This window comes from Labrus mixtus, chromosome 2, assembly GCF_963584025.1.
Source record: "Labrus mixtus chromosome 2, fLabMix1.1, whole genome shotgun sequence".
Lineage (NCBI taxonomy): Eukaryota > Metazoa > Chordata > Actinopteri > Labriformes > Labridae > Labrus > Labrus mixtus.
In genome coordinates, this window is record NC_083613.1 from 13,640,613 (window position 1) to 13,654,096 (window position 13,484).

Below are 13,484 nucleotides of genomic sequence, written 5' to 3' on the forward strand. Positions count from 1 at the left end.
CGAGTCCTCGGGGAGTTCAGTGGATACTTTTGATTCAGCGCGCTCTCCCCTCTGCAGCCTCACTTCACAGTCAGAGCGCTCTCACCGTCAATATGAAAATAAGAGCATGCCTGCTGTTCACAAAATGGGAGGGCGACCTGTTGTTTGCTTTTATGTAAGGAGATATGCTTCACACACACACACACACACACACACACACACACACACACACACACACACACACACACACACACACACACTCAAGAGCATGCAAACTTTCACTTACACACATATGCACCGGCTTCCTCACAGACATAAAACATCAATATCTGCTCAAAGGAAAAGTACAAAAATACGTTCTGGGAGCGAAAATATGAGTGGATACAGGACAAGGAAACCCTCACACACTTCATCACACAGGCACTGTGAGGTCAAATACACACATCCACTACACGGGGACGGACAGGCAAGCACACACAAGCTGTTTTCACAGATTCTTGTTCGAGCCACAGGTGTATTTTGAACACCTTGAATGTAATTCTGACACTGAACACCAGGTGGAACCTTGGCATGTGGACTTCAGGTATAAAACAGTCTGTACAGCTCTTTTTATGGTTTGTTTGATTCTTAACTGGGATGAAGGTCTTGTACAGGTCCAATCAGTAAGATGTGTAGTGAGTGAAATGATAAAGTGACCTTACTATATGATCAGACATTAAGGAAACATGCTATGTTGAAGTGCTGGCTTCTCTGACAACAATGCAGCAGCCAGTATGTCCTCCTTCTAACTTTAGATTCTGGTCCTGAATGATCTGGATTTGTTTGGACCAGAGAAGGTAGGCGGTTTTAAGACACCCCCACATGGCCGTTTTGGACGCCCCTTGGTTTTCCAGATATGAGACCAGTTATCAGGTCAAACCAAAAGTGGTCTCATTTATAACCGTTGTGTACGCACAAAACGGGGTCTGAAACTAGCGTACGCTTTTTGCCACGAAAAGTCTGTGATCTATAAAAACAAACCTGATGGTAAAATGTGCGCACCGGTAAGCAAACTGTGACCCATACGTTTGCTTACGTACATTTTGGAGGCATGGGAAATTGGCGAAAAGTGATGAATTGAAGCCTGGAGATACATATTGATGTCTCTTCCACAATTTATTTCACTAAATATCAAAATTTACTGACGGATCCAAGTCATCATAATCATTCAAACTGATGGTTTTATTTAGACTATAATCACGCATGTAGTGAGCCGTTTCCAATAAGTCACTTTAATTATGACAATCTAAACAAATAAAAACAAAAAAGAAAAAGTCTGCCCCATACATATTGCATCAGCGCCGTCTCGCCTTCCTTATCCCGGACGGACCTCAGAGGACCGGACTGTACACTAATGTAATCACTGATGTAGAGTTAAACATTAGACTAACACAAAAACCATAGTGGACATTAAAGAGCCCATATTATGCCCTTTTTGGGGTTCATATATTTAATCTATGTTCCTACTTTTGTACGTTCACAATAGCTAAAGTCCGAAAAAAGTGTCTGTTTTCATGTACTGCTCCTCTTTGCTCCCTCTACGCTCTGAGTCCGTCAGCTACGCTCTGCTGAGCCCACACTGCAGAGCCCCACGTGGGCCAAGTCTGCTCTGATTGGTCTGCTGATCCTCTCTGTTGTTATTGGTCAGTTGCTCAGCACGGTTCTCGGAAATGTCCCGCCTCTTTTACCATATTGGGAATGCAGCCACTGGCTCCGTCCGAGGGTAGCATAAACATTAGCACCTTAGCACTACTGTGCTACCGCAGGCTACGGCATATCGTGGCCGTGCTACAGAAGTTAACGGGCGTGCAACATGAGCTGCTGGGCTTGCCACAACGAGCCAATGGGCTTAGATCAGTGATCTCACACTGACAATGACGTCGGACTGACACATTTTTATCGAGGGGGGCTAGAACCGAGCGTTACATGCGGCTAATGCTACAGCTAACAGGAGGACGTAGGAGAAGCCGCGTGGACTTTGAATTTTTGCAAATAGATGTGCCTAAACATGTATTGTATGTATTGGAGATGCTTTTGAAAAATGACATCTTAGCATTTCCCATGGACTAAAAGTTCTCAAATAAAAAAGAAATATGAAGTGTCAGCAACGTTGTCAAAATCTATCTTCTTATCAATTTCACTCATAACCATGTCTTCTTCAGCGTTTGTTGATCTGTTTTAATCTCCTCTTCCTTCTCTTCCTGCAGCCTCTCCTCTCTCTCCTGATTACCTTTTCCTCCTCATCAGCCTCCACTTGTTCTGCAGCACCTCTCACTCCATCTCCTCACCGTTCATCATCGCGCTCCGCTCTCATCCTGTCTTCCTCCTCTTTTGATTTTTTTTTTTTTATCTTCACAATCATCCTGTTCTTTTAATCAGGACACTCTCTCATCCTCTGTACCACAGTCACGTTTTTATATGTACATCCTTCACTGGAGCGTCCCATCCTCCCTGCTGCTGCTCTTCTTCTGTTCAGTCTAGTTTTCTGCAGCTTTTTATTAAAGAACACATTTTTAACAGATTATTTGTATAGTCTAGACCACAGTGATGGGTAGCGTTGTAGTCAAGACAGAACTAACCGAGACCAGACATACCCAAGGAGCTACACCTTGGTCTCCGCTGTCTGCAGCACGGCGCTCTCTAGGAGCGTGTTAATGTTCAGCTCGGTGCTCTGTTCTTGTGAGAGAAGTTTTCCTTCCTGCACATAGACTCCAGCTCACTAAACTCGAGCAGGGAAAAATAATGTTGGTATTTCCGAGACTGTGAGCCCACGACTAAATGATCACATGCCTGTGTTTGTAACGTTCTTTCTCACAAGATGCTACTGTGCTAACGTTAGCGTAACCCCGCCCACTGAATTGATGTCAATAAAACTTATTCTGGTGTTGTTGTCAGTGGTTTCACATACGGTAACCAGTAACACAGGCTTTTAAATGTCAGTAATTCTTACAGCGTTGTTGAATCTGGAAAATGACCAAATATGTTCTTAGTTATCGCAAATATGGCGTCAGTAGACATTGCAGCACAGGCAGAGCCTTGCACCCCCCCTGAGATCTAAGGCGCCCCACCTAGGGGACCAGGACCCCATGTTGGGACCCAATGCTTTAGTCTATCACAGCATTCATCTATTGCTCTGAAATCTGCTCCTACACACACACACACACACACACACACACACACAGATTGTCCCATATGGAGTGACATATAGTGTCTGTGTTGCCTGAGCGGACAGAATCAATGATGATTCTGTGTGTGATGGATGGACGTTTGGAGGAGTGCTGGATCATATGCAGCGCAGTAATCATGTCACACACACATGACGAATAGAGCCTGACTGCTGCTCATTATAAGGACACACACACACACACACACAAACACACAAACACACACAGACATGCATCACCATTACATCAGTAAACAAACAGGTCAAATCCATAAAACTATTGAGTTCAACACACACACACACACACACACACACACACACACACACACACTCCCTCACACAGATGGGGTCTTACCCTTCGAGACTGGATCTCTTTGACGTATAAAGGCAATAAGAATTCAGACACGCCCTCCAATCTGACGCCCTCCTTTGTCACTCGCAGTTTCCCCATGCCATCCTGGAGAGACACAAGCAGAGACAGAGGGAGAGAGAGTTAATGGTTATTCAAAGAGATAATGACAAGTTGAGTCAAACAATCAAAATCAATTTGCAAACACGACAACCTCATCTCCTCAGAGTCTGAGGATCCACTGTGCAATTCAGTTTGCTTGGCTCCCTGCTCATGTGATATATTTATAGTTATTTCAAAGTAAACTCTATCACCTTGAGAGTCTTCTTCATTTGACAATGATACAGAAACACAGGCAGAGAACAGCATTAGGAAACAACATCAAACATTTCACCTGTTAACTCTTCACTTAACGCAACATTTCATGCAGCAAGTTTTCGCTTTCTCTGTTTTTAATTTAAGGCTGTAACTTTTGATCGACTAGAAGTCCTTCTTTCAAAATAAAAGCTGATTCTCTGAAGAGAAAGTAAGGGGCCCTCGCTTCTGTGAACTCCAACCGGCGTTTCTTTAAAGGAAGAATGTGCGACTTTTTGATCCAATAGATGTCGCATTTGAGCAGCAGCATGAAACCAAAACAAAATACTGATTGGTGACACCTCCTCCATCCTGAATCCTCCACTCTCCTCCAGAGACACACCTCCAACCCCTCTCCACTATTGTTCACACAAAGGAGTTATCAATTAGAACAGGCCATAATGAAGCGCCATTAAGCACAAGCAGTGGAAAATAATATACTTTGCTCGAGCTGCAATCACCTGTGTCCTGCGTTGTTGTGTTTGCATGTTAATGTTAGCGCTCTTTAGTTAGCTCGTAGCTTCACATTTCATAAATTGACACAGAATGAGCGTGATCTAAAAACTCTTACTAACATCCAAATAATCAGTGAGTATGTTCTTCTTCTTCTCTCTAGTCCTTGACTAAAACAGCTTTTATACACAAGGGGTGGAGCCGGCCGTCCCGTCCATGTAAACATGGCTCTGACAACAACACAGCCAGAGGGACTCGAGCTTCACACTCTTTGTAGTGTGTCATGACTCAGAGACAAAAATGTTGCACATTCTTCCTTTAAAAGTCTTTTCCTTTTGACTTTTTAGGCCTCTATCTTAGAGATAGGAGAGTGGACAGAGACCCTAATTGGGGGAGAGAGAGAGTGGGGAACGACATGTGGGGAAAGGAGGGATGTACACACTAACCACTAGGCTACAGGTGCCACCAACCGGTGTCTCTAGCGTATGCACTTTTAGCCAAAGGAGGGAGAGTTATGAGTCACAACAGAAGTACATTGTACTTAAAAAAAAAACACACAGAATATAATGTAGACTCTATAAAGACATTCAGCCTGTCAGGGTACAAGGTGAAGAAAGAGACCCCTGCTGAGGAGACCTACTGAGCTGTGCGATGATTGAAACAAAGATTGTCTTCAGAGATGGGGGGTATTTCTGCTCTCTGTGGGGAACCCCGTCAAACAAAGGCCAACGCTCTCAAATCATAGATTTAAATCCCTCTTATTAGAATAATTAGAGGCTTTGACATATTGGGTTTTTTTGTGTGCTTTTTTATATAATGTGACTGAAATATTAGAAAACTTTTTGATATCAATCAACTGTTCAGATTAAAGAGAACAGTTGTGACACATGTTACTCCTTCTCTGATATTTATGGGACCATTTAAAGCTTCCGCCTCTCGATATCGTGCAGTAACATTGCTTCCTTTGCCGTGCAAAATAATAATAAATAAAATAGGATTCTGACATCGCTGTAGCGCTGCAGGTGTCAGTTTGTTCCCCACCAGTTTCACGCCAGGCCATATGTGACAAAGTTGTGTTCAGCAAACATTTAAGTCGTCAGCATTATGTGACAGCAGCGTTTTGGCGCTCTGTGATAAAAAAAAAAGAAAAAAAAAAAGGCTTTGTGTCGCCTTATGATCAGTTGTGCCACATTTTACAGATTCCACACGAGTGAATGCTCGAAGGACTGTTGGATCAGACTTACATGGTGAGATTAAATTCCTCTCAAATAGCCATGCAGGGTGTTAGGATAGTCGGAGCTTTTACAGAGCAAAAGGCAGCTACTGTACCGTGTCCAATCGGTGCTCAGGATCAGTGACAGAACAGAGAGTACAGCAGTGCTGCAGCTGCTCCCACCTTGGGCTTGGTCAGAGATTGAAGAGGCTGCTGGGTATTGTAGTAACTTTTTTGATTTTGCCTTTTTCAGCAGAAGTTGAAACTTGTATTTTGAAATCATTATGTTGTATTTAAACATTTTAAAGCTCATTATATGTCTTTAAGGGTGACTACATCTTGCTAGCACACAAGTGGCGCACAATTTTGACGCAAGCAATTGACAAAGTCCATGCAGGCCACGTTCCTTCAAGCGCACTATGTCGCCGTTCTGCTCTGTTTAAAATATGCACTGAGTCTATTGTTAACGGAGCACGCTGCAAACCTGTGTCAAGCTGAACAGAATAGATCAACCTGGGGGGCGCTGGTGGCGCTGTGGGTAGTGCGCACGTCCCATGTATGGAGGCTATGGTCCTCCAAGCAGGCGGGCCAGGTTCAAATCCTTTCCCGCATGTCATTCCCTACTCTCTCTCTCTCTCATGATTTCCGACTCTATCCACTGTCCTGTCTCTCCAATAAAGGCACAAAAAGCCCAAAAATAAATCTTAAAAAAAAAAAAAAAAGAATAGATCAACATGGACAGGAAGTCAGACATGGACATGCGGAAAGCATCAAATCAATTTCAAAATAAAACTCAGTTAACGGACTCACGATCGTATTTTCCATCACTTTATCAACATAACGCCAGGCACCAAACGTAAAACAAATCATTCTCAGGAAAACAAAGCAACATGTTTACAGATTTTTCTCTTTATTCCGGGCAGGGTGCGCAGTTGGACGGAGCAATACCGTGGCGCTGACGGAGCCCAGCACACACAGACTATTTAGAAAGTGCGGGTTTGTGAGGCGCAGGGCACAGAGAGGTTGGAATCCGTCTGTTTTGGACGTCACATGAATCAAACCACATTGGATGTTCTCTTCTTAAACTCAGCCCCGACGCTGAACACACATGCTATTGTTCCGGTTTGGATAGAAGTTATATCCGCTGAAGTATTCCCACAGCTTTAGGAATAAATGTGTGCCTTTTCAAATCAATAGAGATGCTTCGTACATTTACTCACAGGGCATGAAAGCGTAACTTCATTCATTCATTCTTAAATCTCCAGACACACTCTCTGTGTGCTAAACATCAAATAAAGGCAGGCTGTAAACATATATTTACTGTTTAAGCTGCTGAACTGGAGGTCTTTTTTCTCATGTGTGTGCGTTATGGTCACAGTCACAGTCTGTATTCTTATATCTGTGGGCTCGATTGTTAGTTGCACTCATAGTTTTGATTGAGGATCGTAATGAATCTATAAAGTGTGTGAGTGTTTTTGTTTCTCTGTGTGTTAGAGACAGTGTGTGTCAGTGAACGCTCATCATGAAGAGCTTTGGTAGAGTTTGAACGGGAGTTTTTTGGCCTCAGGGCTCATGCACTTTTCTTCCTGAGGTGAAGCAGGACTTGAACGTGTCCGCGTCTTCTGGCATCACTCGACGGGCAACATAACAAAAGGAATCTAAAGATGTGAGGAGACGGGAAAACAAAAACTCAACTGTCCTTTAAGCAGTGAACCCCTCAATGTACAGATATTTATCAGAGGAGGAGGAGCTATGCTGTGCATCTGTGTGTGTAACAACCTGAGTGGAAGTGTGCCATGAACCCTCTCTATGCCCATCTTGCTGTCTTTCTAATTCATCCTCCAAATAGCAGACAGTCCTGCACCATACACCTTTGACTGCCCCGCTTTTACTGAAGTAAACCAGATTTTTTCTGAAGTTAAAATTAACGAGATTGCAACACTAATTCTGTTAGCCCTTTAAAGGCAATTGCTATGATGTGTTAGCACTAAGCTAACAACTACATGTAAGTGTTACATTTTTATATAACATCATGTAAGAATCGGATGTTTATAGGGGCGGCTGTGGATCAGTTGGTAGAGTCAGTCACCGCTCAGCAGGAAGGTCGGGGTTCGATCCCCAGCTCCTGCAGCCACATGTCTGATGTGTCCTTGGGGCAACACACTTAACCTCACGTTGCTCCCACTGCTTCGTCAGCGGTGTGTGAATGTGTATGAATGGATGAGTTAATACTGATGGACTCTTTACTCAGCAGCCTCTACCATCAGTGTGTGAACGTGTAGGTGTGACCTGTGGTGAAAAAGCACTTTGAGTAGTCAGAAGATGAGAAAATAAATATACAAGCTCAAGTTTGTTCACCATATAGTTGGTAAAGTTGACAAATTCACTGTATTTCATTCATTCTCCTGAAAAACCAGTCCCAAACGGTTACACTTTAAATTGAGAGAAACTAATATTGAAGATATTGAAGTACTGGATTCTCACACATGATGAGCTTTGATAAGTTGTTTGACAAATCTCTCATCAAGTAAACCTCGTCATCTCAGATTCATGCGACTTCGACAGTCTTTTAAAACAACAGGACCAACCTTAACCTCGTTTCTTGCTGTGTGTGTGTAGTTCAGAAAACACACACAAACGTACAACAAGGAGAGCGTTGCATGAAGAAAAAATAAAGAGTCCGATCGATATCCTAAAGCAGGCCGAGGGTTCCTGTGTTGTTCTTGGATCTATAGTCATTATGCTGAATATACAGTAATACAGTGGAGCATGGAGCTTATTCAATAAACCATAACACAACAGGCCTGGGGAATCATGCAGGAGCCCCACTCTCTGGATCACACACACACACACAGATTTATTTCAGTTTGAACAAATTCACAGTCGCTACAAGTCCTCCCTAATTGTTGTTCTTGTTCTCTCCCTCTCCCTCTCACACTTCCCAAAAACATGAAGCCATATGATGTGAAAATGAATCAGGTGGTTTCATTCCACCTCGCTGCCCGCTGTCCACCACTGACGCCTCCTTCTGATTGAACATGACAGCTCTCCCTCTTTCTGTGTAGCTCTCACACACGGCTCGTGTTTTTTTTGTTTCATTCTCAATCCAGCATGCATCATTGGATTGGACGGTGCGTGAACAATATTGCCAAAGCCTTGAATACAATGGGAATTCATCAACAAACAGAAGAAAATGAGTAAATCTCTCCATTCATCCATTTAGCTCTCATTGTTCGGCGCTCTCTCTCCCTTATTGTGTTTGTCGAGGCTTTCCTTTGTCCCACTTCTCTGCATCCCTCTCTCTCTTTCTCCATGTTGAATTAGTTTTGGATCAGCGGTTGTAATGTGCCTTTTAGCAGGGCTGGGCTCAATTTAGATGAAATGTAATTTGGTAATAACGTAGAAAGGAAGTTTTAATCAAGTCCAAATTGGTAATAAAACATTTTATTATTCATGATTAAAAGCTCATTTATTCTGTAAATCGTAAATGTTGCTAAGTAGGGGAAACAACAAATACAGCAAGAGTCTTTACATCCAAGGTATTTAATGTGAATCTGAACATGTGGTAACTGTGCCCTTAAAGGAGCAATCAGTAAGATGTGTAGTGAGTGAAATGATAAAGTGACCTTACTATATGATCAGACATCTGACAACAATGCAGCAGTCAGTATGTCCTCCTTCTAACTTTAGATTCTGGTCCTGAATGCTCTGGATTTGTTTGGACCAGAGAAGGTAGACGATTTTAAGGCACCTCCACACGGCCGTTTTGCACCCCCCTCAGTTTGCCAGATATGAGAGCAGTTATCAGGTCAAACCAACAGGTGTTGCAGCGATGGAAGCGGGCAAGAGAACTGGTTCAGATAGAAGTGATTGTACCCGACCTAAAAAGCCTCTGCATGTTTCTAATAAGCTCCACGAGCAGAAACGTGCTCAAACTAGGATCAATATTGGGGATGCTTTTGAAAAATGGAGAGAGGTTAGAACGCAGAAAGGTTTACGAACTGAAACGGATAACAAAAAAAGCAATCCCTGTACGTTTGGTGAACTAATGGAGTATGCAGAACATAAAAACATCAACAACACGGCGCCCAACAAAATAAAGCAATCATCATAAATAGAAGTCCTGCCGGCTCACGTGTTTCAAGGTGGATGAGGTTTTTATGCCGGTTTTGTAGAGCTAAATTAAAGCTCCTTCTGGCCTGGCATGCTCTTTCTGATGAGCATTAATGAAGTCCCCCACAGTGTTTTAAAATGCCCCTCACATTAGCCCCACTGTGCTTTCTTGAATTTCAGAGTATTTTCAATCAAATTAGCACCCCGCAAGTTTTAGTTACTAAATAGCACATCACTGTGTTCTTTAAATGGATGGTTACGATATCTAGAGGGAGAGAATTTGCTGAAAAGTGGACACACACACTCTGAGAGCAGTGTTTCGGTCTGATGAGCGCCATATTGAGGGGATAGCTTTTCTTTTTCTTTAAAGAGGACATATTATCCCCCTCCTCCACCTTTTCAAACAGTCCCCTGTGGTCTAAATGAAACATCTGTGCTGTGCTTTGGTCAAAATATAACATGAATCAAGCACCAGAGGAGGTTTGTGACCCTGTATAAACCAACTCTCTCAGAACGCTCCGGTTTGGTGTGTGTGTCTCTTTAAATGCAACTCACTCTCCGAGTAAACTCAAACTTAGTCCTCAGAGCACAGAAAACTGTCTCTTTCCCGTTTGTGGATCAGGGTTAGTAATTCTAGTCTGACTTTCTAAACTTGCACCTGCTCCATCCTTGGCGTAAAAGTGTCACCCAGGTACAACACAAACAGGGCTTAGGCGCAGCTTGTGCACATGGGATGTCTGTACTGAGAAGTTCACACAAGTCAGCAACCGATGCATCCCGGGGGAAATGGGTGTGTCCAGAACATTTCCAGGAACCATTCTTGGCGAAATGCAAACTTGTGTATTCCGGCAGTACTTCGACCGCAGAGGATGACGCTTCACGAAGAGGTAAGACCACAATAGGCACACTGAGAAAGGCCCGCAGATTCCTCAAAGTCATATTTGTGCAAAATCTAAATGGTTCCTACAACAATGGCTCAAACATTCAACTGATTTTTTAAGTAATTTTTTCCCCCTGAAATCAGATACTGTGAAAGCACTTTTACTTTTGTCCGCATTTCTTTTGAGGTCTTACAAATATTTGTGGATAACAATGACTTTCACTTCTTCTCTATCAAGGCTTTTTTTTGTTTCAAAGTCAGATGTGTTTCTCTTTAAAAAACTTTAGTAAGTAGCTTTCATCAAGGTTTTCAACCTGCTTTGAACAAATTAACCCTCAACACAAGATCTGTGTCAAGTACTTAATGATTGGGTTCACTGTGCAGCTTTTTTCCTTCAGGCACCTGAAGTCAGGCAACCATGAAAGATACAGTTTGTAACAAAGATCCTTGTTGATTTCGAGTCAACTCAGGACATCACCAGTCTAACCCACAATTTTGACATACTCTCTGGTCCGTCAGAGCCACTGTTTTTTTTTCCATCGGATGAGGGGGGGGGGCGGTCAGTACCAGGACTGCTTTCCTTTCTCAAATGTGAATGTTATGCTGATGACACTGTTTGTTACCCTTTAGGTACCCAAACAAACACATTTAAATTACAGGGCTGTGAACATGGGGCCACTTTGATGAGGTTATTAAATTCAAAACAACAAGACCTCTAAAACAAGTACTGGTTCTCTTTTCCTGTGCAGTTTCCTGTTCATCATATCAACTCTCCTCAACTGGCACACACACTGCACACTTTGGGCAATAAAGCATAATCAACAAATTAAATGATTCTGCATAATTGCAGGGAAATCAGTCGGTTTGGAAACAATGACATCTAATCAGAGAAAACTTTTCTGATTGGCTTTTCTCTAAATGAGTTTTGCTTTCTCTGCCAGTTGAAATTGGCGTCATCGGTATAACAAGCATGGCTTTTGGTAAACAAAAAACAAATAAATTCCCAGACAAACGATAAGCACTTTGGACAGGATGGTATCAACAAACAAATCTCTACTGTTGCCTCGAATAACTTTCCCAACATCTCAGACCAGATGACGGTTTTCATACAGGAAGTTATTGCATGCCTGGTTTACCATCTTAAAACGCCTCACAGGAGCTTTAAACAAATATTTGCAGTGTTTAAATGACAAAGAACACAAACCACATGAATCCACATATGATAGAACCTTGTTCAAGAAGTACCACATTATCTGTTCAACATTATCTGTTCAACATGTTCCCCACTTTGTCACATCACAGGAGAACCACAAGATCACTCGGGAATAAAGAGAAAAACGTGCTGACAACATGTTGCTATGTCTTTCTGAGAGTGATTTGTTGTTCATTCGGCGCCTGTTTCGACGTCATGTTGATAAAGTGATGGAATATACAGTACAATCAGTAGTCTGTATATTGTGTTTTATTTTGAAATTGACCAGATGCTCTGTGTGTTTCCTTGTCTGACTTCCTGTCCGAGTTGTTTTATTCTGTCCAGCTTGATGTAATATGCCTGCAGCGTACTCTGTAGAGAATAGACTCCCAGCGAATTTGAAACGGAGCAGAGCGTAGTAGCGCTTGGGGCACGCTCCGGAGACGGACCACAGCGCTCGCAGTGGAAACATAATGATCAACTAGAGTGGAAGCAAACTATGTCGTAGTGCGTGGCGCTGACGGGCTGCAGCGCCCATAGAGTATGCGGAAATTTGAGTTACTCTGCTTTTGCAATGCGTCACCTTTCTTTTTCAATGCCAATCATCACATTTGGTTTTTGTTTACATTTTACACAACGTCCCCGATTTGAAGGAACTGGGGGTTGTTTTTCTAAGCAGACTCATTTTGATTCCAGACACAAAGAGGTGTGTGAGTTTTGTATGTGGAAGGTCAACGTGGTGTGTGAGTGCGTGAACGTCCTCTACGATGAAAAAGTAGTTTCAGAGATAATGATGGATTCCCTCATCATTGCGAGGTTAACAGGCAAACTCTCCCATTAGGTGAAACCGTACCATTTGCAAGGTGATACACAGAACACCGACAGCAATAATACACAAAGCAGCGACAGGTTGATCTCTGTGACTTCTAGGTGTCCCTACACACACATGCACACACACAAACACACACACACACACAAGATAAACCCAGGTGTCCCTGTGGTGATGGATAGGCTGGGGAAGTATTTTGCAGGCACTCCTTATATTCAGGAGTGTTGTAATTTTTCACACAACCTTTGATGTCATCCAGAAGAAGTGAAGAGAGAGAGGGAGAGAGGGGGCAGAGTCACCTTTGCCTAGAGAGAGGAGCTGAGCTAATGACTGAAGAGATGCACACATTACAAAACTCACAAAGTGTTTCGGTCATCCTTTTGTCTTTTTGACCATTTGCAGGCATTAGTATCTCTCTCTCGAGTACAAGCTTCGGGGGTGAGAATCATTTCAAACCCAAAATCAGGACACTTTAATTTTAGCTGCACTGGTCACACAAGGTGGTAGGTTAAGGTTTCCTCCTGAGCAGCTCGTTTTAGTTGGTTGTCACAGCATTTGCTTCATTGAAGCAGGTCTCAACAGTTCTACTCCTAGCCTGTACCAACCATTTGTACCTTTTAATAAGCTTTGTATGTCAACATGTCCACTGTGGGCAACTGCAAATGGACACCTGTGGTATGTGCAAAGCAAAAGTAGCATATTCATTGGCTGGCACTTTTCAAAGAAAGCTGTAACTCTCCTGCAGCTCTTTGGAAAACGCTGACTTCCTTTTCAGTATGACAGCTCGCCTACCTGTCGTTACACAGCAGGTTCTGTTAGCATGATAAGCTAAGCAAGGCTAAGCAACAGCCGCACCCGTGAGATTGATTGTCACATGAACCGGCAAATCAGTATTAAACTTTGAATCATGGTTCCGCCTC

At 42.8% G+C, this 13,484-nt stretch overlaps 1 protein-coding gene across 1 annotated transcript in view; it reads right to left on the reverse strand.

Annotated features, from left to right (window-relative positions):
• LOC132994457 (zeta-sarcoglycan) overlaps positions 1 to 13,484 on the reverse strand; it is a 390,284-nt gene that overhangs the window by 112,474 nt on the left and 264,326 nt on the right. Inside the window, exon 3 of the mRNA XM_061064818.1 lies at positions 3,537 to 3,638. Coding sequence (XP_060920801.1) covers positions 3,537 to 3,638 — 102 coding nt within the window. The remainder of the gene's footprint in view (positions 1 to 3,536; positions 3,639 to 13,484) is intronic.